The sequence below is a fragment of the Numenius arquata genome, chromosome 14 (genome assembly GCF_964106895.1).
Source record: "Numenius arquata chromosome 14, bNumArq3.hap1.1, whole genome shotgun sequence".
Classification (NCBI taxonomy): Eukaryota; Metazoa; Chordata; class Aves; order Charadriiformes; family Scolopacidae; genus Numenius; species Numenius arquata.
In genome coordinates this window covers 17,888,811-17,915,765 of record NC_133589.1, presented here as the reverse complement: position 1 = coordinate 17,915,765, position 26,955 = coordinate 17,888,811, and the positions used below count along the sequence as shown (strand labels likewise).

Sequence of the window (26,955 nt, the reverse complement as noted above, 5' to 3'; positions counted from 1 at the left end):
TGCCGACGACCGTGTCGCTCCAGAAACCACGAGCTCTGGCTCTTACGGGTCAGCGATGACCCTTGGAGAGGGAGCAGGACGGTTATTTTCCCCTGTCTGGGGCCGAGCCAGCTGCTGCGACATCAGGCTGGAAACAGGGAGCTGCCCATGGGTTGCCGACGGGTGGGATGGGGTTGCCACCCTCCTGCCGCCCAGGTCTGTGCGTGCCCGGCGATCACGGCTCTCTCCTCTCTTCCAGGGTCCTGCGGAGCGGCGGCGGTGACGGTGGTCCCCTGCTGATGGGAGGATGGTTGTTCTCAGGCAGTTTGGGCTGCTGCTCTGGAAGAACTACATCCTGCAGGTAGGCTGGCACCGCGCTCTCGGGGGCTGCTAAATGTGGGTACCTCAGGGCTTGCCCAGGGTTCCGATCCTCCAGCAAACCTCCGCGGGCCCAGGGCATCTCCTGGAAGAAAACTGATTTGTGGTGTCGCCCTGCTTTTGTCCCAAGGAGACACGGGCAGGGCTGTGTGCTCGGCTGTCCCTGTCCCCTCGAGCGCGGGCTGTGCCGTTCCCCCCCAGCCATCCAGCCGTGAGTTGGGCTCCCGCTTCTCGTGGGGCAGGATGAACCCACGCACCCTCCTGTGCCGTGGCGGGTTTCTTGAGCTGTCTTGTTGTGCAAAGCCTTTACCAGCCTCCTCTGGAGGTGCCGATGGTGCACGGTGCCTCTAAACCCATCAGGGCCCCTGATTTTTTTCCCTCCGTTACTTTCTACAGCCTTCAAAAGCAGCTTTTGGGGGTCTTAAAAAGAAATTAAACCACCATCGTCCTGGCATCTGCTCTCAGCCTGGCACCTGGTTAACGATGAGGGATTTTGAGGCCTCCTGGCCCCGCTGACCAGCAGCGTCTCTCCGGCTGCTTTTCGGCAGCGAGCGGATGCTGCGGCTCCGCTGGGACCCGGGGCCGGCCCTGGCAGAGGGTTGAGGAAGAGGAGGAAGCAGAGATCGCCGCAGCCGGGCTTTACGCCTCCAATTGCCCTTCTGCAGAACGGCACGACTTTAAAAATAAACAAAAGGAAGAGGGAAGGGCTGGCTGGGCTGCCTGCGCCCGGCTTTCCGGCAGAGCAGGGAGCGGCAGCAGGGCTTGGAAGTGACCAAAGGGACCGGATTTGCAGCCAGGAGGGTGCCCCGTGGGTGTGCGTGATGGCCAGCCCTGTGAGCGCTGCCCCCCCGGCTCCGTACACCCCACAGCCACCTGCAGGACAGTCCCCTGTCCCTTCTGCAGGGGAACAGCATCTTCTTCTGGGTGTGCTCTGGCCAGGGGGGACCTCGTTGTGTTTTACCAAGGCCACAAGCTGACTCGGAATACAGCCTGGAGTGTTTCCTCCCTTCCGCTAATTCTCTGCCAAAACCTGTGCTCCCGATGAAGGTGCAGAGCTCCCAAGCCATTGTCACCCCTGTGGAGATGGATGGTGGGACACGTGGCGTGCTCAAAGCTGGGGCAGCCCTGGCCAGGCGGAGGTGGTGATTATGGATGAGTGTGCCCGTCACCTCTGGAAGACGGCAGCTTAAATGACTTCTGCGGCAGCGAAAGCCGGCGTGCTGGTAAATGTGTGTTAGCCTGCGAGTTCAGGGAGGCAGGCAAGCGTTCTGGAGCCAGCCCAGGAGACTGAGAGGGGGTTAATACGATAGTAAATCAGCGGGAGGCAGCTGGTCCGCCAGAGCTGCATTATAAAACCATCAGACATCTGCAGCGCTCGCTTTTATGAGCGTGGCCTTTGCGAGGGCTCCTTTTTCTCTGCCGATTCTGGCTGCAGCTGGTGGTCGGAGCAGGGAGCTTCCCAGGGGAAGCCCGGAGAGGGGTTTTTGGCTTTGGCAGTGGGTGCTGAGAACTGGAGCTATGGGGGGAGCAGCTGCATGGCTGTGCCCCCCTCTGCTCCCTCCTGACAAACATCCCAAGAGCCAGTTCGCCCCAGTGCTGCGGGACGGAGCATCCCCCTTCCCGGGAGGGCTGGGCAGTGCTCAGGGCTCCTGCCCCACCGCAGGCTCTGCCCACTTTATCGTACCCCACTTGCTCCTTCCCCCCCACATCCCCCTCATTTAAGAAATAAAACCTTTTTCCCCTCTGCAGAGGGACAGGAGGTATAACTCCATGGTCATCCCAGCTCAGTGCTTGCTGTTTGGGAGTTGAAGGAGCTTTTGGGGCAGCCGGGTGCTGCCTGCAGGCAGGAGAGCAGCCCTGCCGGGGCTGAGCCGTGTCCCTGCCTGCAGCATCCTCACCCCGTACGGGCACCCGGTGTCCGCAGACGTGTTCGTTACGGCACTGCAGCCCATCACAGCGATGGGGGCTGTGGCCCCGCCGTGGGGCCAGGCAGGGACGGTTTAACATGCCCGAGTGTGCAGGGATGTCAGGAAGGGGCTGCGCCGTTGGAGAAGAAACAGCTGCTGAGACAGCGGAGTTGTGAGAATAAACCTCTTGGCGCTTCTCTTGTGCGTTGTGTCACTCTTCCTTCCAGCCCGGCGGAGGGAAGGGTGGATGGAAAACCCCTGGTCTTGTAAAGCCCATCATAGCCAGAGCCCTCAGAAGAGGTTAATGCCTCTGCTTCTGCTCCAGGCATCTGCTCCCAGCGAGCAGCGGTGAATCCCTGAGCTGTGCCCTGCTGCTGGGGACATCTCATTAGCTGTCCATGCAGTGATGGAGGCTTGGCTTGTGGCTGGGCTGGGCTGGGGCGAAGGTGTTTGGGTTTGCAGATGGAAATACGGTGGCTGGGTCCAGATTTCACCTCTCCTGCCGACCAGCGGGGTGATGCAGTTGCAGCAGGAGCGACCCGGTGCTCACTGCTCCCCTCCTTGGAAGCAAGCACCACCCTTGCAGTGGTTTTACGAGCATAAATCCATCGGTCACCGGGGTGTTCTGGCTCCTGCCGTAACACAGATCAGGGGCGTGCGTGGTGCTGGTCAGGACCACCACTTCCCCAGCCCCTCTGGTCAGAGGTGACCCCAGTTCCCCTGGGACAAGCAGAGTTCTAAATGCTAATTAGCCAGGGTTGGATGCTAATTGACCTGAATTGGTGGTGGGTGTTAGTAGCTGATGGGAATTTGGCAGGAGAGGCAGCCCTGGGGGAAGCCGCTGGAGGGTCGTGCTCCAGCTTGGCTGCCCGAGTGCGTTCACCGGACTCCAGTTTGTTGTTCGATTGCTTGAACCTCAATTAAAAATAATAAATGACCCACCGTGTTTAGTGCAGGCAGGCCTTGGGGTGGTGACTGAGCTCCTGGATAAGTTCTCGGTGCTGTCTGAGGCCACCGATGCCTGTAGCCAGGGACTTGCCTGGTCCCATCCCAGGCTGGGACACAGAGCCTGTGTCCCATTGCCTGCGGACACTGGGCTCCTGCAGGAAAAACTTCCCTGGCTGCAGGAGCTTTGCTCTGCTTTACCTCCCCCCGCTTGCTTGTCCCAGCTTTCCCTTTTGTTATTTCAAGTATTTTTACCTCCTAGCCCTGTTAAATGTTGAGCAAGGCTGCTCTGCTGGGGCAGAAGCTGTTTTCTCTGCTGTCCCAGGAGGTGTGTGGCTGCGGTTGCCGGCAGGAGCGGAACGGGCAAGCACTGGCCATACGTGGGCTCCCTAATGCCCGGGGAAAGGGCAGACAGCCAGCTCAGCTCCTTCAAACCTGGCAGCGTGGCAGGGTGGGCTCCAAAGCAGGGTGGTTTGTGACAGAGTGTTCAGGGAAGGGGACACCTTGGCTGGGAAGTCCTGAAGGATGTGGGAATCAGCACAGCGTTGTTCCTGGGCTCCGGAAAAACCCGGGTTGTGCCTTTGGGAAATGCAAGAACGCTTCTACTGCATGGCATTTGCGTGCTCTGAACCCCGTTACTGTGTTTGATCTACCTTCCCTGTTTACATCTTATTTTTTGTACCTTTTATTTTTCCTGCAGAAACGGCAGATCCTGGTGACAGTCATCGAAATCTGCCTGCCGCTGCTCTTCGCCGCCATCCTGATCGCCCTGCGGCACCGGGTGCACTCCATCAGCCACCCCAACGCCACCCTCTACCCCCCCGAGTCCGTGGATGACCTGCCAGGTTTCTTCTACCGCCGGCACCCCGGCAACCCCTGGGAGCTGGCCTACGTCCCCTCCAACAGCAGCGCCGTCCGCAGCATCGCCGAGGCGGTGGAGAGAGCGTTACCCATCAACATCAGGGGTGAGGAGGGGCTGGGGGGCCGTGGCTTCCACCCCAGAAACTGCTATGAATTTTTACTCATTAATCATAGAATGGTTCGGGCTGGAAGGGACCTTAAAGCCCATCCAGTGCCACCCCCTGCCCCGGGCAGGGACACCTCCCACCACACCAGGTTGCTCCAAGCCCCCTCCAACCTGGCCTTGAACCCCTCCAGGGATGGGGCAGCCACAGCTTCTCTGGGCAACCTGGGCCAGGCTCTCACCACCCTCACAGCAAAGAAGTTCTTCCCCACATCTCAGCTCCATCTCCCCTCTTTCAGTGTCAAACCTGATGCTCTTTTCCTGGGATGCATCGGGTTTTTTTCAGAACTTCAAGGCAACAGTTTTATTTTTGTTTCACTAAAACGATAGGATTTTGTTTTGATTTTTTGGTCGCATTTTGATGCAGTTTCCATCTAGACAAATATTGCCCAAAAATAGTTAAAGAAAGTGGCTCTCGCTTCCCGGAGAAAAAGTGTTTTTGGAGATGGTGTTGCCCAGAAAAATGTAGTGCTTCATGTTCCAAATTGAAGATAGTGTTAGGATTTTCTCTGGAAGGAGAGCTGGCTCTGGCTCTCGAGGAGGAAGAGGAGGACGAGGAGGAGGAGGAGGAATTGTCTGCATCCTCTGGGATGGGTGCAGCAGTTTTCCATATAAATCCCCACAGTGTTTCTCAGCTCTGGCTGGAGCCCATCCCTCGTGTCCTGGCCCGAGGTGATGTTTTGGGTGGTGGTGGCCAAGAACTGCGGGGTTGCCATGCTCTGTGCCTTCATCCCTGTCTTTCCCTGGCTCCGCAGCCCAGGGCTTTGCCTCGGAGCGGGACTTCGAGGAGTACGTCAAGTCGGACAACCGCTCGGGCAGCGTTCTGGCCGCCGTCGTCTTCAAGCACCGCTTCCCGCACAGCACGGCCCCGCTGCCCCTCCAGGTGAGTGGGGACGAGGCGGGGACGCAGCCAGGGGGGTGACGGGGTCCCCTTCCCCGCTGCCACCCACCGTCGCATCACCTCGGTGTGCTCCTTCCAGGTGGACTATGAGCTGCGCTTCAAGTACAGCCCCAGGAACGCGCCGCGGAGCGAGCAGACGGGGCTGAACCCCAACCTGGACCGGGACTGGCACACCAGCTACCTCTTCCCCCTCTTCCAGCTGCCCGGGCCCCGCGAGGCCAAGTTTGCCGATGGGGGGACGCCGGGTGAGGGCCACCGGCGCTGCGGGCTACTGCACGGCCAGAGAGATGGCTGTGATTTCCCATAGAGCAGCTCGGCTCGTTACAGAGATCCACCGAGGCTCCGAGCTTTTGAATAAATAGTTTAATTTAAAAAAAAAAAAAAAAAAAAAAAAAATTGAAAAAATGGATTAATTTTATTTAAATATTTTAAATATTTATTATGTTTATTATCTGTAATATTTATTCAGGTTTTGTCCTGTGACTCCTTGGGCACTGCCAGTGGCTCTGAGCTTTGGCACTGAGGCTCTGAGCTTTTAAATAAATAGTTTAATTAAAAAAAAATAATTAATTCTTAAAGCGGATTAATTTCATTTAAATATTTATCATATTTTTATATATTTATATATATAATATATATTTATTATATATAAATTTTATAATATATAAAATTACATATATTTTTATATATTTATGTATATTTATATATTTATATATTTATATTTCTTTTTATATTTGTAATGGCAAATTTATTTCAGGGTCCAAACTGCTCGGTGTTTATCGTGCTGCTTAAATACTTTCAATAGAGCAATTCTGTGGTTCGAGCGTAGGTTTTTAAAGGAAGGCAAACCAGTGACCGAGCAGCTGCTGGGGCTGGCGCTGCCTTGAGACTCGGTGTTTTGGGAGCTTCCCTGGGTTGGGTTTCTCCTTCCATCCGCCGGTAGCGATGTCAAGGAAAAGATTTGAGGCCGAGAAAGCGGGCAAACAGGTTTTGCTCGGGCAGCGTAAATAAACCCGGGCGCGGGAGGACGATATCTCCTGGTTCAAATGTCCCGCAGGACGGGGTGACCAGGGCCCCGCATCAGTTCCCCGCCTGCAGTGTTTGCTTAGCAAATTAGTCGCTGTAAAACACTGGGGGTGATCTCCTATTCTTACTTTTTTCCTTCTCTGTCTAGGTCAGTTTTAAAAAAACAACTTTCCAAATGCTCGTTTGGGGCTTTGTGAACGGAATTTGAGTTTCTGTACAAGGAACACGTGGCAGAAACCCCACTTAAAAATAAACTAGTTGAAAATTAAAAATCTTCCGGTGTTTTCTAAGGCACAAAAAATTAAGCTAAATAGTGAATAGCAGGATATATTCTTCCTCACCAAAACCTGTGTAGTAGCCCGCATTCTCTTGGTTTATGAAATAAAAAGGGATGAAATACAAGCTCAGCGAGGCTGGTGGTGGTTGGTGATGGTGGAGAATCTCCCCCCTCGCAGAAATACAGCTGTCCCCGCAGAAAGGCGACTGCAGTTTACATTGAGTTTTCCTGCCGGCTGCTTTGGTAGGATGATTATGAGAGATTTAAATTGCTGAGATTTAAATCGGGTCCTTCCCGAGCCCCTCTGTGTCTGCAGGAGGGTGGTTGTTCAGTGATGTTTATTTTGCTTTTCCTACAAGGTCTTTTGTTCCCCCCCCTGTTCTTCCCAAGCCGTCCCTCCCTCCGAGGCTGTTTCCCTCCTCCTGCCATCGCCTCCCTCCACAACCCGGACCCGTCTCTATTCCCTGGTATCCTTCTTGCCGTGCAGGCTACATCCGAGAAGGTTTCCTGGGGGTGCAGCACGCGGTGGACAGAGCCATCATGCAGTACCACGCCAACGCCAGCTCCGCCAGCCTGCTGGAGAACATCTCGGTGGTGGTGCAGCGTTTCCCCTACCCGGCCTACGTCAACGACCTCTTCCTCCTCGCCATCCAGAACCAGCTGCCCCTGCTGCTCATGCTCAGCTTCACCTACACCTCGCTCAACATCGTCCGCGCCGTCGTCCACGAGAAGGAGAAGAAGCTGAAGGTAACGCGAGCGGTGGGACCTCCGGGTGCTCCCCCTCCCTTTGCGACGTTTCCCAGCGGGCGCTGCCTTTAAATTGGGAACAAAATCCCCGTCGGGTTTGGAGCCAGCGAGCAGGAGGTGGGGATGGCAGCGGATTAGCAAGCCCCAGGGAGGAATGTTGCTAATCCAGCCGCTGGGACACGGCTGGGCTCTCCTTGCCGTGCGGCCAGGGCTGCTGGACCAAAGGGCTGGTGTTTCCCTTGGGCTGGAAGGTGGTTTGGAGAGAAGAGGGCAACACTTGGTGGATTCCAGAGCTTTGTAGATTCAGGAGTTCAGCGTGCGGGAAGCAAGGTCTTTGTGTTTCAAATGTAGAACCCCGTGTGTCTGAGTTGTGTTGTGGGGGCGGATGGAGCTCAGCTGATGTGGTGGTTGCGACAGTGGGGCTGAGGGTGCAGGGCTTGGCTTCCCCTGGGCCTTGAGTTGTCCTGCCCTCTGCCCCGCTGCCAGGTGACTATGGTGGCCCTGCTGGCCTCAGTTGCTGTGGTTTTGGGTTCAGCTCAGGTCTCTGGGGAGATGTTCTCCTGCGGCGGTGGCAGCCCCTGTCCAGGGAGGTGGTGGACACCATGCAATGCTGAAGGTTGCTCTTTGGTGGCACCTGGGGCTGCCACCTCCCTCGCTAGTGCTGCAGGGCAAAGCCACCACCACCACCACCCCCTGACCAGGGCCTCCACCTCGCCCGGGGAGGTGTGGGTGCAGCCCTGGGTGACAGGGTGACCTCCCCGCAGGAGTATATGCACATGATGGGCCTCAGCAACTGGTTGCACTGGAGCGCCTGGTTCCTCATGTTCTTCCTCTTCCTCCTGGTGTCCGTGTTTTTCGTCACTGTGCTCTTCTGTGTCCAGGTGAGTGTCTTTCCCCAGGCCACCCTTCTGCAGGCCAGAAGCTCTGGCAGGGCACAGGGATGACAAGGCTCCTCTGCCATGGGCTGGACTGTCCTGGTGTCTCAGGACTCCTCCACGTGTGTATCGGAGGCTGGAGTTGGGCTTTTCCAGAGCTGGGTGGGCAGCGCTGCCCCCCACAACCTGGCAGGGGTGACCTCCCCAGGAGGGTGCTGCGGAGTGGGAGCCCTATGGGCACTGGGGAGACCCGGGGAGTCCCGTGCAGAGCGGGACCACGCTGCTCCCACAGCGCTGCGTGCCCTTGAAGGCACTTGAGCTCTCCTCTCTGCTTGTACCCACACCATGAGAAGCAGGAGGTGGCTGCTGGGATGCTGAGCAAAGTGTCCCCTGCCTCTTAGACCCCACGTCACACAAGGGCAAACCTCTGTTTCCTCCCTCTGGAGTGGTCTAGGAGAGCCCAGGTGTTCTCACCCATCTCTCAGTTTGTTTTTAACCCCTGGAGAACATCAGGTCTCGGCTGCCCACACGTGCCTGCAGCCATGGCCAGCCTCAGCAGCCCTGGGCGTAACCAGATTTTCTCGGTAGGTGAGTGAGCAGGGAGCGGTGCTCACCAACAGCGACCCCACGCTGGTGTTCACCTTCCTCGCCATCTTCTCCATCTCCTCTATTTCCTTCAACTTCATGGTGAGCACCTTCTTCTCAAGAGGTGAGTCCCTCCCTGGTTGCTTCCTTGCATTGCTGACCTGCTGAGGCTGGTGGGGGGGAAATCTGTAAAATCTTTGGTTAATTTTGGCTGGGAGGCAGCTCTGGAGGTCATGGGTCCATCCTGCTCAAAGCAGGGCCAGCTCCAGAGTTACATGGGATTGCACAGGTCTCTGTGTTGGATAAATTGCTTTGACGTGCAGAGCCGGGAGGGCTTTCTTCCCTTTTTTTGGCTGGATTTTCCCTACGCTATGTGGGAAGGGACATGTGTACTGTCACTTCCCAAACCAGACAAGCTCATGTGCTGGGACATCATCTGGCTGTCTTGGCCCCAGGGTGCTCTGGTCTGGGATGGGCACCCTGTAGAATCAGGGTGCTTCTGCAGCTGCCCACCGCTGGGTCAGGGTCTGGCGCTGCTCCTGCCTTGCCATGGGATGTGGGCACGTCCTCGTCCTGCCCCGCTTGACACAAAAGGCTTGGATCTCTCTAGGTGGAAAGCTGGTGAGAGATATTTGGTGGCATCAACATATTGTTAACATTTTCCCTCCCTCTTTTCTTTGTGCTGGCAGCAAACGTTGCGGCTGCCGCTGGCGGCTTCCTCTACTTTTTCTCCTACATCCCGTACTTCTTCATCTCGCCCCGCTATGACCTCATGTCCCACAGCCAGAAGCTGGCCTCCTGCCTCATCTCCAACGTGGCCATGGCCATGGGGGCACAGCTTATAGGCATGTTTGAAGGAAAAGGTGAGCAAGTGTCTCCTTTCTTTGCGGTGGGTTGGGACCGCCTTGTGTGCGGGGTGAAGGGTGGAAAGAAGTCAGGGAGAAATTCCTGCTTCTTTTGAGAGCTCCTTTCCTGCTCCTAATGAGAGCAGGAGGGCTAATTGCTGATTGCTCCCGCGGTTCGTATCAGCACCAGGGCTCTGCCCCTCTGAACCCATGTCCCTGGCAGTCTGGGCTGTGCAAAGTGCCATCATGGCTTTAATTACAAAGCAAATTCTGTTCTAAGGGACAAGAATCCATTACATTTCCTCCTTCCCAATATATATCTTTAATTTCTATGTTAATAAGAATTTGCTGTTGGTTCCAGCAGAGGCCATACTTTAGCAAAGTGATGGCACCAAAAAGGTGGCTGCGGTGACACAGGGGCAATGGCTGGAGGAGAGATTGCTTCTTCCCTGGGTAGCTGCAGGGAACGTGTTGGAAGAAGCATGGGGTGGGGAGCCTCCAGATGTCAGTGCGTCTTTTCCCTCCATCTCTTGAAGGGACCGTAGAGCACGTGCTCGTTACTGAGCAGTGAATTAGGGCAGGGGATGCTTTCCGATAGTCTTGGGGAGCACTTTGTTCTTCTGGGGATGCAGAGGCAGGCACTGTGTGTTGCAGGGACCGGCATTCAGTGGAGGGACCTCATGAAGCCCGTCAGCGTGGATGACAACTTCACCTTAGCCCAGGTGCTGGGGATGCTGCTGCTGGACTCGGCTCTCTACGGCGTGGTGGCCTGGTACGTGGAGGCCGTCTTTCCAGGGGAGTACGGCGTCCCGCAGCCGTGGTACTTCTTCTTGACGGTGAGCACCGCTTACGAACCCCCTCCAGGGGGCTTGACGGGCATCGCTCGGGGGTGGTCCCCATGCAGTGGGCCAGACTAATGGTGGGGTGGCACCATCTGACCTCCAAAATCAAGTGGTCTGCAGCATGTCCTCAGTAAAGGCCGATGCAGCTGTATTGTTTTACTGAATATGAAGGTCGTCTTGGCTTTAAATTGTTGTCCCGACACTTGTTGGCGTGTAGGGTGTTAATTGTCTCCGTGCCCACTCGAAGGCGTTGGAGAGAAGCCCCGGGTGAGAGGAACCAGATCTGGTCATTTGAAACACCCCGAGTGCTGTGATTCGGGCGGAGCGGGGCGGTCTGTGTCCCGCTGCCAGCCCCCACGTGCTGGGGATGGGGGACGGGTGACGACTGTCACCCCGTCAGCTGAGCTGCCCTCCCTCTGCCAAGTCAAATGCTTGGCATGGCCCTCAGCGGCCGTGGCTGTGGCGGTTACTGCAGCTCTGCTGCCGGCTGGGAATTCTTTGAGCCACAGCGACACAATCAGTTTGGATCCTCTGGCTGTGTCCCTTGCTGTTTGATCAGGAGGTTTTTCCTCCTCCCCTTTAAATTCCTGATCCCAACAAGGTTTCACCCCAGCATCCCACTCCCTCTCGCAGCCAGACCCGGGTAGCGGACATCCAGCTGTCTGCCAAAAGCAATGCTGGTTTTGGGTCCAGGAGTTGTTGAATTGCTGTTTCCACAGGGGTTTAAAGTCCCAAACACTTATTTTCATTCCTAGAGAGCCAGGCCAAAAAAAAAAGAAAAGGCTGTAATTGCAGCAGCTGGACCCCAGGACTTTTGTATTTAGTGTATGTCAGGGTTTTTAGAGGCGATGGTCATCCATGGCGTGAGCTCTTCTGGGCAGGGTGCTTCTGCCTGAGCACTTTTGCTTCACGTCGAAGTTCTGACCTTTTCCATGGGAATGAAGGAGGGGAAAAGCTGCTGGTGTAATCACGGGCAATCCCGCTGTCAGGGAGAAGAGGGGGAAGGCAGCAGGGCAGGAGGAGCAGTTTCGTCCTCTGACCTTCTTGCTGAAGATGTGCTGGTTGGTAATTCCCAGCCCAAGGAGAGCAGACATGGAGATCCCTGGGAGGCATCTGCGTGGGAGGAGGAGGGTGGACACCGCTAGGGAGAAGGGCTGGTCTCTGCCGTGCCTGAGTTTCTCTCTCTCTCTGCCTTCTTCCATCAGCCCTCGTACTGGTGCGGGCGCCCCAGGACTGTCGTGGGAAAAGAGAAGGAGGAGGAGGAGGACCCCGAGAAAGCCCTGAAGAGCCAGTACATTGAGGAGGAACCTGCCGACCTCGTGTCGGGAATCAAAATAAAGCACCTTTCCAAGGTACCGACTGCCCAGCACAGCACAAACACATCATAATGTTGTTTTTGAAAAAAAACTGCTGCCTGCAGGCACCTTCCTTATCGTTTTCCTGCCCTCCCTGCCCAGGGCTGTGTTGCTTGGCTGTTCTAAGGCAGGTAAAGCTTTTCCCCAGCACTGGCTGAATTTTGTTGGGGGTTGAAGCGTTGGTACTTGCAGGTGCAGTGATGTCTGTATTTAAGCTGAATTAGACCTGGTGTCTAACCCCAACACCACGTGAGCATCATGGGCTTTGAGCGGAGAGGGCAGATCTGAGAGCTCTTGCCTCGAGCGCAGCATCACTTCGTTAACGTGATCTCCCCAGGTCTTCAAAGTGGGAAACAAGATGAAAGAGGCAGTCAAGGACCTAACAGTGAACATGTACGAAGGGCAGATCACCGTCCTGTTGGGACACAACGGTGCTGGGAAGACCACCACTCTGTCCATGCTCACGGGTAAGAGCCACGTCCTGCTGCGGGGCTGGCATGTGGGGCAGGGCTGACGGCTTGACTTGCAAAGGGAAGCTGAACCCTGTCTCTGAGGTTGGGGAGGGTTTTTGCTCTTCCCTGGGACACCTTCGCTTCCCTGAGCTGTTGGCCAGGGGTGCTGGGGTATTGAGAGGCACGTTGCTGCCTGGGGAGGTGGAGGGAGAGTGGGGGTCCCTGCTCAGCCCCCCATAGAGTGGGATCAGCTGGAGGGGGAAACGACAACCAGTCTTTGTGTTGGAGAGCCCTGGGAAGAGAAAGGATGCACTGTAGGATGGATCTCTGCAGGCTTTGTCATGATAAGGCAGGAAGGGCCTGGGCCAAGAACTGTTTGTCTTCATTCCTGAGCTGCTGAGCTCTGGGTAGCCTATTTTGGCATGGTGGACGTGGTGACCTTCCATGGTCTGTCCTTCCCTGTTCCCTGTCACTCTGTGCTGCTCTTGCCAGCCCAGGGCGCTCAGGACCTTCCCTGGAGGTCTGCCCTGGCCTGGCCTGGACCTCTGCCAGGCTTGTCTGCTCACTGAACTCCTTGCCTGACTGCTCTGGGGCACCGCCAGCTCCACCACCCAGCGTCCAGCCTACGGATGCCGTGCAGCCCACCCCATGGGTGGGAGGAGAAAGCTGCTGTGCCCCAGTTTGCTCCAACTTTTGGCAGAAAGCAGGGGTGGGGAGGACCACCACCTTTCCGCTGGCTCTTTGGTGCCCGGGGTTGTCCTCAGCCCTGAGCCAAGGTCGCTGCATCTCGCTCCTCCCAGGTCTGCACTCCCCAACGAGCGGGCAGGCCTACATCAATGGCTACGAGATCTCCCAGGACATGGTCCTCATCCGCCGCAGTCTGGGCCTGTGTCCTCAGCATGATGTCCTCTTCGACAACATGACGGTGGAAGAGCACCTCCACTTCTACGCAGGGGTGAGCACGGCATTTTGGGGGGAGCGCTGCTGGGCCCCCGGCAGCCAGCCCCAGGGGAGGCACCCTGCAGCGCCTAGTGGCTTCCTGAGGCGGGGAAAGCATGGTGAGATCCATCAAGTGGGTCCAGAGTGGAGGCCACAAAAATGATCAGAGGGTGGAACACCTCTGCTATGAGAGCCTGGAGAAGAGAAGGCTCCGGGGAGACCTTATTGCGGCCTTTCAGTACTTAAAGGGACTTATAAGAGAGATGGGGACAGAATTTTTAGGAGGGCCTGTTGTGATAAGACAAGGGGTAATGGCTTTAAACTAAAAGAGAGGAGATTCAGGCTAGATAGAAGGAAGAAATTGTTTACACTGCAGGTGGTGAGACACTAGCCCAGGGTGCCCAGGGAGGTGGTGGATGCCCCATCCCTGGAAACGTTCCAGGCCAGGTTGGATGGGGCTCTGAGCAACCTGGTCTAGTTGAAGATGTTCCTGCTTATGGCAGGGGGTTGGACTAGATGACCTTTAAAGGTCCCTTCCAACCCAAACCATTCTATGATTCTATGATGAGCCCTTGCCTTCTCTTTCCACCTCATCCTTGCTTGGCCGATGGAGGAGTGGAGGGTCACAGGCAGCGTGTCCCTGCAGAGACCCCCATGAAGGCTGTGCCAACTCCTTTAGGGTCAGGCAGGAGTCCATCTCTGTGCTTCCCCGCTTTCCTGCCTGGGTGTGGAGGAGGGACTGTGATGGGGTTTAGCAGCCGGTGGCTGATGTGGTGGGAAGGATCTTTGCCAGAGACACCCCTGCAGCCAGGCTTAACCCTCCCTTCTCCCTGTCTGGCAGCTGAAGGGGTACCCATCCTCCAAGTGCCCCGAGGAGATCAACCACATCCTGAGGATCCTCAACCTGGAGGACAAGCGCCACTCTCTGACCAAGGCGCTTTCCGGTGGCATGAAGCGCAAGCTCTCCATTGGCATCGCCCTCATTGGAGACTCCAAGGCAAGCATCTGTAGGGGGCTCACCTCGAACCTTTCTCCTTGGGGCCAAAATAGGCCCTTCTGGTGGCTCTGTGGCTGTCCCTCACCCATGGTGAGCCAGTGGGAGATGCAGGGACAGTGAGGAGGGGGCAGGAGCAGCCCCACAAAGGGGGACAACTCTGAGGACAATGCTCTGAGGCTGCAGTGCAGCTCTGCTGCCTGGTAGCTTCTCCCCCAAGCAAGATCATCACATGCATGTTGGGAGGTCAAGGCTCCTTCTGGGCCCTGGGGTTGCCCCCTCCTGCACTGCTGTGCCTCTCCCCGCCCCGTTTTGACCAGCACCCATCTCCTCTCTGCAGGTGGTGATGCTGGATGAGCCCACGTCGGGGATGGACCCAGCCTCTCGCAGGGCCACGTGGGACCTCCTGCAGCAGCAGAGGAGCAACCGCACCATCCTGCTGACCACCCACTTCATGGACGAGGCTGACCTGCTGGGGGACCGCATAGCTATCATGGCCAAGGGCGAGCTGCAGTGCTGCGGCTCCTCGCTCTTCCTCAAGCGTAAATATGGTAAGGGAGGAGCAGGCAGGCTCTGCTCGATGTCTTCTTCTCGCCAGGGAGGAGCAGGAGGGGGGGATATAGGGCAGGGAGGGAGCACTGTTGCTTGTCTGATGGCTGATTGCTCCCTGTCCTGCTGTTCTGCCTCTTCTGAGGGCCATCCCCACGCTTGCCCCACACATTGTGTCCACAGCCCAGGCAAAGCCATGGATGCTCCGCAGTGCCTTGGCATCCCCCTGTGCTCCAGCGCCCCGTGGCCAGGCTGGGCTGCCATTTACCCTCCTCTCCCTTCTCTTGTGCCTCTGCCCAGGGGCAGGATATCACATGGTGATGGTGAAGGAGCCCTACTGTAACCTGGGGGAGATCTCCCGCCTCATCTGTCAGTACGTGCCCAACGCCACCATGGAGAGCAATGCCGGGGCAGAGTTGTCCTTCATCCTGCCCAAGGAGAGCACACACAGGTAACGCCATCATCCCCTGCTTTCCGTCCCCTGGGGGTGCCCCCATCTGCACACACTGCTGTCATGGGCTTGCTGGAAAGGGTCTCTGCATCTTTTGGGAAGGCACAGGAGGAGGCACAAGCCCTTGGCTACATTACTGGTCTTGGAAAACCGGGTTCGGTTCCTCCTTTCACTGCCATCCTCCCCTGTGTCTGCGGGCACATCGCTGTCATGTCCCCATGCCCACCGTGTCACTGCCCACGCAGCATGGGACAGCACTGGTTCCTGGGCTGGTGACGGCTGCGGGGCGGAGGGTGGCACAAATGAGGCAGGTTGCTTTGGCTCTGAAATCGAATAGGGCAGGGTAGCAGTGGCTGCTGTGGCAAGAAAGAACAGGAGATGGAGCCCAAAAGCTGCTCTCCTGGGGACGGGGGGGCTGTGGGCAGCCCTGGAGCTGGCTGCAGGACTCAAACCAGCTGCAGGACCGATGCCCGGAGGGTCTTAACCTCTCAGGAGCGGCAGCGTCTAATGCCTCGCTCCTCCGTTCAGGTTTGAGGCCCTGTTCACGGAGCTGGAGCAGAAGCGGGAGGAGCTGGGCATCGCCAGCTATGGCGCCTCGGTCACCACCATGGAGGAAGTCTTCCTGAGGTAGGCAAGAGAGAGACTGGCCCTGATGGGTTGTCATCTGCTGATGGCCAGTCCCCGGGTGCTTTGGTGACGGCGGTGTCCTACACAGCCACCCGGGGCACATGTTGGGTTTTGTCTCTTGGGTTTGGCTTCCCCAGCTCAGAACAGCTTGATCCTGCCTGGATCCGCATTTCACCACCCGCTTTCCCTTCTGGCGCAGGGTTGGGAAGCTGGTGGACTCCAGCATGGATATCCAGGCCATCCAGCTGCCTGCTCTTCAGTACCAGCACGAGAGACGCTCCAATGACTGGGCCATGGATGACTCCAGCAGCCTGAGCGGCATGACAGACATGACGGATGACAGCGGAGCGCTCATTACGGAGGATTGCTCCAGCATCAAGCTCAACACCGGGGTGAGTGCTGGGGCTGTCGGTGCAACGGAAATGCGAAGAGGGCACGTGAAGGGATTTTTTGGAGCAGAGTTACCAGGTGGAGCCTTCCCCACAGCTGGTCTCATTGCGTGTGGTTTGGAAGATCAGCATCTTTAGGGCAAATTATTTTTAGGGTTGTTGGGGTTGGTCGCTGCCATCCTCTTCACGTTAATCTTGAGGTTAACAGAGATGCTCTTGAAGGTGTCCCGGGTGATCTAAAGTGGTTTTCACCTGCTGTTGCTACATCACTCGATATTTCCAGCAGGGAGATAAGAAAAAACATCTTCCTTCCCTCGCCAGGCTTGTGTTTCAGATCCCTGGCAGCCCTTCGTGCCCCGCTGCCTGTGCCGGTGATAAATTACACTGCTCTTTTCAAGGGCACGTCTCAAAGGCAGAAAGGGAGAAAGATGTTCATGGGTTTAAAAAGCAGGGACGATGCGTACAGGGGCCGGGCTGGGAGCTCCCAGGTGTCTCAGCCCGGTGGCTTTGGCAGGCAGCCGTGTTGCAGTAACCGTTTGTGAACCTCAGATGCCGAGAGGTGGAGGAAGGTAAAGGTCACCTTAGATCCCAAAGGAACTGTATCCCATTGGGAAGCCATGGAGTTTGATGGACTGACTGTGCTGGAGTCCAGCAGCTGCCCTGCTAATCCCCTTTCGGGCTTGGCCAGAGAGCAGGCTCTGCTGTGGGCTCGTGGGCAGGATGGGGAGGTGGTTTTGTGGTCGATCCCCCCCATCAGCTGGGTGGGGTGATGTGGCCGGTGGGGCTGTCCACAGCTTCTGACCTGTCTTCTCCCCTCCCAGTTCTACCTGTGCTGCCAGCAGTTCTACGCCATGTTCATGAAGCGCGCCATGTACAGCTGGAGAAACTGGAAGATGGTGGCTGCGCAGTTCCTCGTGCCTCTCATCTTCACTGCCTTCGCCCTCATCGTGGCCAAGACCTTCCCAGGACCCAGAGACTCCTCCCTGCTGAAGCTGACGCTGGAGCCCTATGGCCAGACCATCGTGCCTTTCTCCGTCTCGGCCGCCTCGGGTCTGTCGCAGAGGCTGGCGGAGCAGTACGTGGAGCTGCTGGACGCCCAGCGCCAGTCACCGCTGGAGGTGCTGGGTGAGGGTTCACGGAGCACCCATGGAGCAGGCCGTGCCCGGTGGGGTGTGCAGGAGCCACGGGCTTCTCCTGCCAGGGCCCCTGGTGTGGGTGGCTCAGGTCCCAGCTGCGGCACATCTGACGTATCCCCTTGTGTCCTGTCCTGCACCAGGAGAGTCCCACAAGTCGGCAGAAACCCTCCTCACCCAAGGAGATCTGTGTTCTCCATAACCCTGTGTTTGTGGCCATCATCAGGGCTAGGGTGGGCCACCAGGGCTGAGACTGCTTGGGGTTGGGTCCAGTTGGCCCCAGTTAGCTCTGATGTGATGGAGCCTGCTCCTAACAGCCATGGTGTTTGGCAGGTGGCCTGGAGGAGTACCTCATCTCAAGAGCCTCCGAGGAAGGGGGAGCCTTCAATGAGCACTACATCACAGCCGCCTCCTTCGAAGGAGCTGGGAACCGCACGGTGGTCACCGCGCTCTTCAACAACCAGGCATATCACTCCCCCGCCACGGCCCTCATGCTGGCCGACAATGCCATCTTCAGGGTGCTGGCGGGCCCCAACGCCTCCATCACAGTGACCAACTACCCTCAGCCCCGCAACATCACTGAGAAGGCTAAAGACCAGCTCATGGAGTACGTCTGATAGCGCGGCGTTTGCTGGGGCTCGTGACTTCCGTGGGTACAGATTGGCTCGGTTGTACTGGTGTCAGTGGAGGAGCCAGGCTGGACCTTCTCAGACCCAAACATAGCTGTGATTGCGCTCAGGAGGTCAGGAGAGCAAAGCTGTGTAGATGACTTACCTTCCTGAGCCTGGCAGCCATATCTGGTTGCACATATCTCAGTGGTTGGGTATTCCCCTCTAGATCATAGAATCATCGAATGGTTTGGGTTGGAAGGGACCTTAAAGCCCATCCAGTGCCACCCCCTGCCCTGGGCAGGGACACCTCCCACCACACCAGGTTGCTCCAAGCCCCCTCCAACGTGGCCTTGAACCCCTCCAGGGATGGGGCAGCCACAGCTTCTCTGGGCAACCTGGGCCAGGCTCTCACCACCCTCACAGCAAAGAAGTTCTTCCCCACATCTCATCTCCATCTCCCCTCTTTCAGTGTCAAACCCGCTCCCCTCCCTCATCCAGAGTCCCTCCCCAGCTTTTCTGGAGCCCCTTGAGGGACTGGAAGGGGCTCTAAGGTCTCCCCGGCGCCTTCTCTTCTCCAGGCTGAACCCCCCCAACTCTCTCAGCCTGTCCTCCCAGCAGAGGGGCTCCAGCCCTCCCAGCATCTTCTTGGCCCTCTGCTGGACTCATTCCAACAGATCCATGTCCATATCCAGATACTGGTTGGGGTTGGTTTTCCCTGGGTGCTCAGAGCAGAGGGGGCTGTAGGACCGTACGCTTCACAAAATCCTTTATTCAGGGTCTCTGAACCTCACCTGTACCAGAGGGGACATACGTGGGACCTCGCAAAGGCAGGGGGGAGTTTTGTGTTGGGCTGGGAGGGCTGCGCATGGGAGATGCTCATCTTACTGAGATGTGCTTTTATTGTTGGGTGTTTCTTCTGCGTGCTGGCTTGCTGGGTGAGCATAGCCTCTACAAAAAGCATGGGGTGGGGATGCTGTCCCCGCGTAGCCTCAGCGCTGGTCTGTCGAGCTGTCCCTGTCCTAACCTGCCCCGCTGCTCTCCCCGCAGAGGCCAGACTGGGTTCGCCATTGCCATCAACTTGCTGTACGGCATGGCCTCTCTGGCCAGCACCTTCGCTCTGCTGCTGGTCAGCGAGCGGGCCATCAAAGCCAAGCACGTCCAGTTCGTCAGCGGTGTCTACGTGGTCAACTTCTGGCTTTCTGCCCTGCTCTGGGACATCATCAACTTCCTCATCCCTTGTGCTCTGATGCTGGTGAGTCACCCCTGACGCCCTCCTGTCCTCCCCTTGGGTGGGAGCTCTGGGTGCTGCTCCTCTGGGAGAGCTGGGATGTGTGTGGGTGCAGGGAAAAGGATGAGGCCACCTTGGCTCTGGCACTGTCTCACTTGGAAAGGACCAGCAAGGAAGCTGTCCCATGGTCCTGGGAGCTTGGCCATGGCCAACCAGCTGGGTCAGTTGGCTGCAGCCTCTGGCACCTGGACCACTTGGATGTGGGCACTAAAAAAATCTCAAATACATGGGAGCATGGAGAGGAATTCTCCAGATCTGCCCTTCTGCATCCCAGGCTGCAGAAAGCGGGCTTCTTTTTTGGGGACAGGCAGGGGCTGCTGGTGGGAACCATCTGTGAGGTCTTGGTCGGTGTGGTGCTGCTGTTACCTTACTGCCTGGGCCGTTTAGGCCAGGTGGCATCACTTGGGGTCAAGACAAATGTGCATTCTTCTCTACAAACATGCATTCTTCTCGCATTGCTGTGCCCCAGGTGATATTCCAAGCCTTTGATGTGCAAGCTTTCACCCAAGACAGCCACCTCGTTGACGTGATGCTGATCTTCCTCCTGTATGGCTGGGCCATCATTCCCCTCATGTACCTCCTCAGCTTCTTCTTCTCAGTGGCGGCCACAGCCTACACCCGTCTCACCATCTTCAACATCCTCTCAGGCACGGCCACCTTTCTGGCCGTCACCATCATGAGCATTCCAGGTGGGTCGCTGCCCTCCATGCCTGCCCAGCACTGCAGCCCGATGTCACCAAGAAGATCCAACGCCCAAGGGGACTCTTTAACCCCAGGACTGTCCCCACACTAGTGAAAAAAACCCAATGACAGTCCATTCTCGGCCATTAAACGTGACAAAATTTGTTGGTTTTCCTTCCAAACCTGGAAGTATCAGGGTCTTTCTCTACAACCAGCTAACTCCAATCTGTTGATCCTCTTGTGCTCCTCTTTCAGAGCTGGGCTTGGTGGACCTCTCCAAAACCCTGGATAAAGTCTTTCTTGTCTTACCCAATTACTGCTTGGGCCAATGCATCAGTGACTTCTACCAGAACTACGAGTTCATCCAGTTTTGTACCTCCTCTGTTGAAGCCGTCTTCATCTGCAAGGCGTTCAGTGAGTCTCTCTGGTGGTCCTCACCTGCCCATCCAGGCCATCCCACTGTAGCCACACCGGGGGGGTCTCTGTGGGGTGGATGCTGGAGCTGGGCAGTATCATGGGGCCTCTAACCCAACCTGGGCAGTAGCTCCAGGTACTTTTAAAGCAAAAGCTGGGCAGTGTTTGACACTCAGAGATGATCCAATTAAGGAATCTTTTCCTTAGTAATGATTAGGAGGAAAATGTGGGCTGGGGAAAGTTTCATAGACAAATGTCTATGTCCCAAGAGTGATTTGATCTCTGCTGCGTGTCCCCACTGGGCATCTTCTGCCAGATCCCCTCCGGGCCCGAATCCTCTTGTGGGAAGCATTGGATAGAGCTGTGGGCAGGGAGCCCAGTGCGGGCTGGGATGGAGATGAGCCTGGCAAAGCTTTGGGCTTGCGGCTTTGTCTGGAGCTTATCTGCCCGTCTCTGAGTGTGATCCAAGGCTGGTTTTGTTCCATCCCTGCTTAGATATCAGTTACCAGATGAACTACTTTTCCTGGGAGACACCTGGGATCGGACGATACCTGACCTCCTTGAGCATCCAGGGTTTCTCTTTCCTCTTCCTCCTTTTCCTCATTGAGACAAACCTTCTCTGGAGACTGAGAACTTTGGTCTGTGGCATCTGCAGGCGGCGGAAATGGGTGAGCTGAAGCATGTTGGAGGGAGAAGTAAGGTGCCCTCCAAACTAAGCCTGGGTGTCCCTGTGAGCTGTAGACAGGTCCCTTTCATCTAAATCATCTTCCCAGGGAAGGTATCATCCCTGGAGCAGGTTGCTCAGAGGGGCAGATCCTGTTGAGTGTGTGGGTTGGCCAAGGGAGTGAGGTGTCTGCAGAGGTGGCTGGTTGGGGTTGGCTGGCCAGGTTGGGGGCACTGGAGGAACCCATTTGTCCCACAGCAGGCAGGTGGCAAAGAGTGTTTTTTTCTGCCCCATGTTTAGGTGGCACTGCTGAACAGGGTGTCTGTGCTGCCAGAGGACAGGGATGTGGCAGATGAGAGGAAGAAGGTTTTGGAGTCACCACCAGAACTGCTGTCTTCTCTCAGCAGCCCTCTGGTCATCAAGGAGCTCACCAAGGTGAGGAGAGCGTGGCATCCTGAGCATCCTGCTGCCAGCAGAGCCGTGATCCCATGGGGCTGGTAAAGCCACCACTTGCCTTGGTGTGCCCTTGGGCACTTGGCACGTGTGGTGACTCTCATGACTCGTGTCTTGGTCTCCACCAGGTCTACGACAGCCGGGAGTCCCTGCTGGCAGTGGACAGGATCTCCTTGGCAGTCAGCAAAGGGGAGTGCTTTGGCCTTCTTGGCTTCAATGGGGCAGGCAAAACCACCACCTTCAAGATGCTGACTGGTGACGAGAGCATCACATCTGGGGACGCCTTTGTGGATGGTCACAGTATTCTGGCCAACATCAAGAAGGTACTGAGGGCTGAAGGGGCAGAGGGTGGTGTTACAAACAGTCCTGCGTCCGCCTGGGCTGGACCACCTTGCAACTGCCTCTGATGAGGACATGGTTGCAGTTGCCAGGGGTGGAGGGAATATCGCAGGAACGTTGTCTCCTTGTCTGACCCAGCTCTCTGTTATCTGGCCGCCTGGAAGCAGTCCCCTCTCCTCTGGGACCGCAGAGATGAAACAAATGGAAGCCAAACCTTGTGAGGGTGGCAAACCCTTCCTCAAAGGGCTTAGCTCCATAATAGGAAATGTGAAAAATGTGAGTTAGTGATCACAGTCGGGTGACAGTCTCTCTAAAATGAGTGGGTCAGACCTTTGCAGACCCCTGCTAGAGGTCTCCTTGCTGGGAATTGCCCACTCCCTTTGGAAAAGCAAGAGATGAGCAAGGGTCAGCCTTTCAGTTCAAGCCCTGGGTACCTCTACCATTGTCCACCCCTGACAACATCAGGCAAGGAGAAGATGTAGAGGGTCTGCCCTGAAATCATGGGCCTGCTTGCTTCCTTCCGTGGGACTCTGACTTCTGTTGGGCTCTTGTCCCCAGAGAAGGCCAGGATATGGGGAAGGTACAGACCCTCCAGTGCTTTCCTTCTCATGAGAGCCTGGGCCACCTGAAATGTCTCCTCACAATGCAGAACCAGCTTGGGAAACGCAACATGAGACCATGCAGTTGCTGTCCTGGCACACGCTGAATGTGTCCATCCCCACCACCCCTCCCGTTTCACCTGCGGTTTCGGAGCTGCAGCTCAGTCCCTTTCGCTTTGAGCAAAAACCTTGCAGAGGTGCAGCAAAGCCCCTTCTGGCTTGGACACCTCCTTGCGGAGACCTGCCTGGGAGCTAATCTCCATTGGGTTCCTCTCACCCCAAGGTCCAGCAGCGGATCGGCTACTGCCCACAGTTTGATGCCCTCCTGGACCACATGACGGGCCGCGAGACCCTGAGCATGTATGCCCGGCTGCGGGGCATCCCTGAGCGCTACATCGGCAGCTGTGTGGAGAACATGCTAAGAGGGCTGCTCCTGGAGCCCCACGCCGACAAGCTCGTGAGGACCTACAGGTGAGAGGAGACGTGGAGACACCCCTCTGCCCCTCATCTCGTGGGGCTCTCCCTGTGCTCATATCAGGTCTCTGTCCCCATTCCCGTCTTCTTCCTCAGTGGTGGTAACAAGCGGAAGCTGAGTGCTGGCATCGCGCTCATCGGTGGTCCCCCTGTGATCTTCCTGGATGAGCCCTCTACCGGCATGGACCCCGTGGCCCGGCGTTTGCTCTGGGATGCAGTGACACGGACGAGGGAGTGCGGCAAATCCATCATCTTCACCTCCCACAGGTGACAATTCTCCAGGCAGGGCTTGGCGTGAGAGATCAGGGAGTAGCCAGAACGGTGGTGGGGTCCAAGGGATGGGGACCCACCTCCAGAGCCTGGAGGATGGGCACTGCCTACAGCTTTACCCTCCTCCAAAAACCCAGAGAGGAGGGAATACACCTCCCGCTGCTTCCCAGAACTGCTGTTCTGTTTTGGTTTTCCTGCCCTGCTGAACAAGTCTTCTTCTGTCCTGCAGCATGGAGGAGTGCGAGGCCCTGTGCACGCGGTTGGCCATCATGGTCAACGGGCAGTTCAAATGCCTGGGCAGCCCCCAGCACCTGAAAAGCAAGTTCGGCAGCGGCTACACCTTGCTGGCCAAGACGCGGAGTGAGGAGGAGGGCGAGCTGCAGGCCTTCAAGGCCTTCGTGGAGAAGACTTTCCCAGGTACAGTGAGCTGCTGGAGTGGTTGGTCTCGGAGGGAGGGCAGGATGCTGGTCGTGAGCTTCAGGGAGTTTCCTAACTCAGAGCCTCTCCTTGCTCGTCTCCCCAGGCAGTGTCCTGAAACACGAGCACCAGGGCATGGTACACTATCACTTGACCAACAAGAACCTCAGCTGGGCACAGGTAAGGGGGTGCTAGAGCACGTCCCAGCCCTTGGCCGGAGGGGGCTGGAGGGGCTGTTCCGCCCCTTTGCATGCTCTTCGTGCTTCGCTTTCACGCTTGGCTCATCTTCCTTTTCTTCCAGAGCCTCCCTCTGTCCAAAATCCGGGTGATTTATAAAAAACAAGCTAATTAAAAAAGTGGGTTTTCTCCCTGCCCCTTTCCCACCTCCTGGCCCCAACAGGTCACCTGGATGTATGGCAGTGGGTGAGAGCTGGGACCCCTCCGTCCCACCCCCTGGCGCTGGCTGCCCCCCCCCTGCAGCCCTGGGAGGGGAAGCAGGGTCTCCCTGGGGGGCAAGGGCTGGTTTTGCCTGTGTTTGTACATCCCAGAATACTTTCTGAAGGCTCGGGAGGGTGCGGGAAGGGTTGGGTTTGGTGGTGGCATCCTCCCCAGCCCACACCCTGCTGGGACACGGCACTGGTGGACACAGCACGGACCCGCCAGCACCCCTCTGCTTCCTGCTCCTGCCCCTCGGCACTATATATAAGTATATATATATTTACAGGTTTTCATATATATAGTATATAGCTGTCTATACATAGTTGCATACTATATATGTATACTATATATAGTTCTAATCTCTATCTTTAAATTTATATCTATACATACTGTGTATATAGTGTATACTATATATAGTGTGTTCTTATATAGAGCATATAGAGTATGCAGTATATAATATAGAATATAAGTACTATATATGCTGTATAGAGAGTACATAGTATACACATATATAAAAAACTATATATAGTTACATACTATATATAAAAACTATATAGTATATACAGATATATATAGTATGTATACTGTATAGTTTTTTAGTATATATTGTGTATGTAATGTATAATATATTGAGCAGAAACCTTGGCCTCGGGGATGTATAAATATATATGTGTATCACATATATATGTAAAAAATATATATAAACCATACATTTTTAAATGGGCTCAGGTACTCTGCTAAATAATCCACCTCCTGCCTTCCCACCACCCTCCTGCTGGGGAAGTTTCACTGCCCCCGGGGGGAAAATCTCCCTCTGCTCTGTCAGTGGCAGCCACAGTCCCTTGCTGTCCCCTGCAGTCACTGCCGTGCGTCCCCTGCAGTCACTGCCGTGCGTCCCCTGCAGTCAGTACCCTGCCATCCCCTGCAGTCCCTGCCGTGTGTCCCCTGCAGTCAGGTCCCTGCCATGCGTCCCCTGCAGTCCCTGCCCTGTGTGTGTCCCCTGCAGTCCCTGCCATATGTCCCCTGCAGTCCCTGCCATATGTCCCCTGCAGTCAGTACCCTGCCATCCGCTGCAGTCCCTGCCCTGTGTCCCCTGCAGTCCCTGCCATGCCGTCCCCTGCAGTCCTTGCCATGCATCCCCTGCAGTCCCTGCCATGCATCCCCTGCAGTCCCTGCCATGCTGTCCCCTGCAGTCCCTGCCCTGCGTCCCCTGCAGTCAGGTCCCTGCCCTGTGTCCCCTGCAGTCACTGCCCTGTGTGTGTCCCCTGCAGTCCCTGCCATGCCTCCCCTGCAGTCACTGCCGTGCGTCCCCTGCAGTCACTGTTGTGCCATCCCTTGCAGGTCTTTGGGGCCTTGGAGAAAGCCAAAGAGAAGTTCCGCCTGGAGGACTACTCGGTGAGCCAGATCTCCCTGGAGCAGGTCTTCATGAGCTTCACCCGCTTCCAGCACTACACAGAGGACAGAGGGAAATGAGCAGAAGCCCCAGTGGTGCCCTTCGTCACGGACTGGCCCTGCTGCCTATACATAGTATATATAGAGACAGTAATTTATATATCAGCGTGTCTTAAATAATGTATAAATGTAAGAAACTTTTCACTGGGGAGGGGGGAGCGATGGCGGCATGCCTCCTGCCGTCAGGATCACAAGTGGTGCGTGTGTCGCGTGCCACCACCGTGCTGTGTGTGCGTGTGACACTGCCACTTGCCAGCCTTTGTCTCCAGCCATACAGCAAAAAAAAAAAATCACAGACACAAGCCCAAAAAGCAGGGGGAAACCTGTGTGGATGGGGATTGGGATGGCGGAGGGGGAGTGGGATGCTGTCCCCAAACCACACCATGTGTCCCCCCCTCCATGTCCCTTTTCCCTGCTCAACACTCGCGCCCGTGGGGACGCTGCTCCGTGGGCTTTGCCGCATGTCGACGTGTATCGTGAGGTGGTTTGCTCGTGGTTTGACAGGAGGCTGTCACATAGCTTAGATCCAAACCCTTTGCTGGGTTAATTAGGTTGTGGTTGCCCTTAAAGCACTTGGTGTCCAGCCGGTGGGAGGAGAAGGCCAGCGTCCTGTCCGAGGGAGGAGACTCTGTCACACCTTTAACCTCTTGGGACAACGCTGTCCCCTCCTGCCCGTGGGTGGAGGCACGGCAATCCCGAGGGGCTTGCACCGGGCAGGAGGGAGGATGCATCTTGGAGAAATGCCCGGAGCTGGCCCCTTGGTCCGGCACGTGGTGGGTCGGGCGGCAGAGCCAGCGCTAGGGATGAGCAGTGTCACAGGGTGCTCGGGGACACGGCTTGGGCTCTCTGCTGCACCCGGGACAGGGTTTAACCAGCAGCACCACCCTGAGTGTGCTGGGCAGCCACGGGACCAGGTCTGAATGCCAGCGATGCTCTCGCTGCCCCTGTGTCCTGCTGTGCTCTCCCCTTACACCCCACACACCTCCGTCCTGTGTCCCCCTCCTCGTCCCTCTCCCCTCCGGACCTTGCCCGGCCGCTGGGCACGGTGCATTGGCCACCAGCACTGCCCAGCCCCTGCCTGCGCTGAGCTGGAGGCAGCAACTGGGATTTCTCTTTGGCGTTTCCCAGTGGTTGGGTTGCTTTTATTTTTTTTATTTTTTTTATTTTTTTTTTTTGGTGTTTTAAATCCGTGTTGATTCTTGTCTGTCCTTAACTAGTCCCTGTGTCACCCGGCGGCAGCCCCCTTCGGGCCGGCTGCTCCGCCATCAATGCAGAGCTATTTGCACTATAGTAATACACACAATTGCACATAACTAAATGAATTAATTAATATTTATGGCGAGGGGTGCTGATTCCCTTCTAGTGATTGCATTGTCAGGGGTTGGGTTATATTTTTGGGTTGGGTTTTTGTTTCGTTCCTGTGACTTGACTCATTCTTTCCTGTTCCGTTGTGTTTTTTTTTTTTTCCCCCCCCTCTTTGCCTAATGTTGTTGTTCAAAACCGATGGTGCATCATGTTACTAAGAATTTCCCTGGATCTTACTGCTGTGTGTTTTTATTAGTAAGCAGCGGGCAGGTGACGGACATCCCCGGAACACCTCGGAGTCGTCGGCACGGAGGGATTGCTCCCTGGGAG

General features: G+C 56.3%; 1 protein-coding gene across 1 annotated transcript; it reads left to right on the top strand.

The window, feature by feature from the left end:
• The first annotated feature begins 247 nt into the window (after positions 1-247).
• ABCA3 (ATP binding cassette subfamily A member 3) lies at positions 248-26,860 on the top strand. The gene is made up of 30 exons (XM_074158316.1): positions 248-340; positions 3,910-4,174; positions 4,989-5,116; positions 5,214-5,379; positions 6,925-7,184; positions 7,949-8,065; positions 8,648-8,768; positions 9,334-9,507; positions 10,144-10,325; positions 11,537-11,683; positions 12,024-12,153; positions 12,939-13,093; positions 13,919-14,074; positions 14,412-14,622; positions 14,921-15,071; positions 15,600-15,698; positions 15,898-16,090; positions 16,909-17,212; positions 17,554-17,827; positions 18,879-19,083; positions 19,589-19,808; positions 20,056-20,214; positions 20,710-20,882; positions 21,179-21,313; positions 21,460-21,654; positions 22,553-22,740; positions 22,840-23,010; positions 23,243-23,430; positions 23,537-23,610; positions 25,210-26,860. Exons 1-30 carry the CDS (start codon positions 287-289, stop codon positions 25,339-25,341), a joined length of 5,127 nt encoding a protein of 1,708 aa, XP_074014417.1. The 5' UTR covers positions 248-286; the 3' UTR covers positions 25,342-26,860.
• Positions 26,861-26,955: the final 95 nt, after the last annotated feature.

Bases quoted from the DNA above. Each gene is read 5' to 3' on its own strand.
- ABCA3 (XM_074158316.1), top strand. From the start codon at position 287: ATGGTTGTTCTCAGGCAGTTTGGGCTGCTGCTCTGGAAGAACTACATC. The intron at 4,175-4,988 runs GTGAGGAGGGGC...CTGGCTCCGCAG, and splicing joins GTTACCCATCAACATCAGGG to CCCAGGGCTTTGCCTCGGAG. The intron at 15,072-15,599 runs GTAACGCCATCA...TCCTCCGTTCAG, and splicing joins CCCAAGGAGAGCACACACAG to GTTTGAGGCCCTGTTCACGG.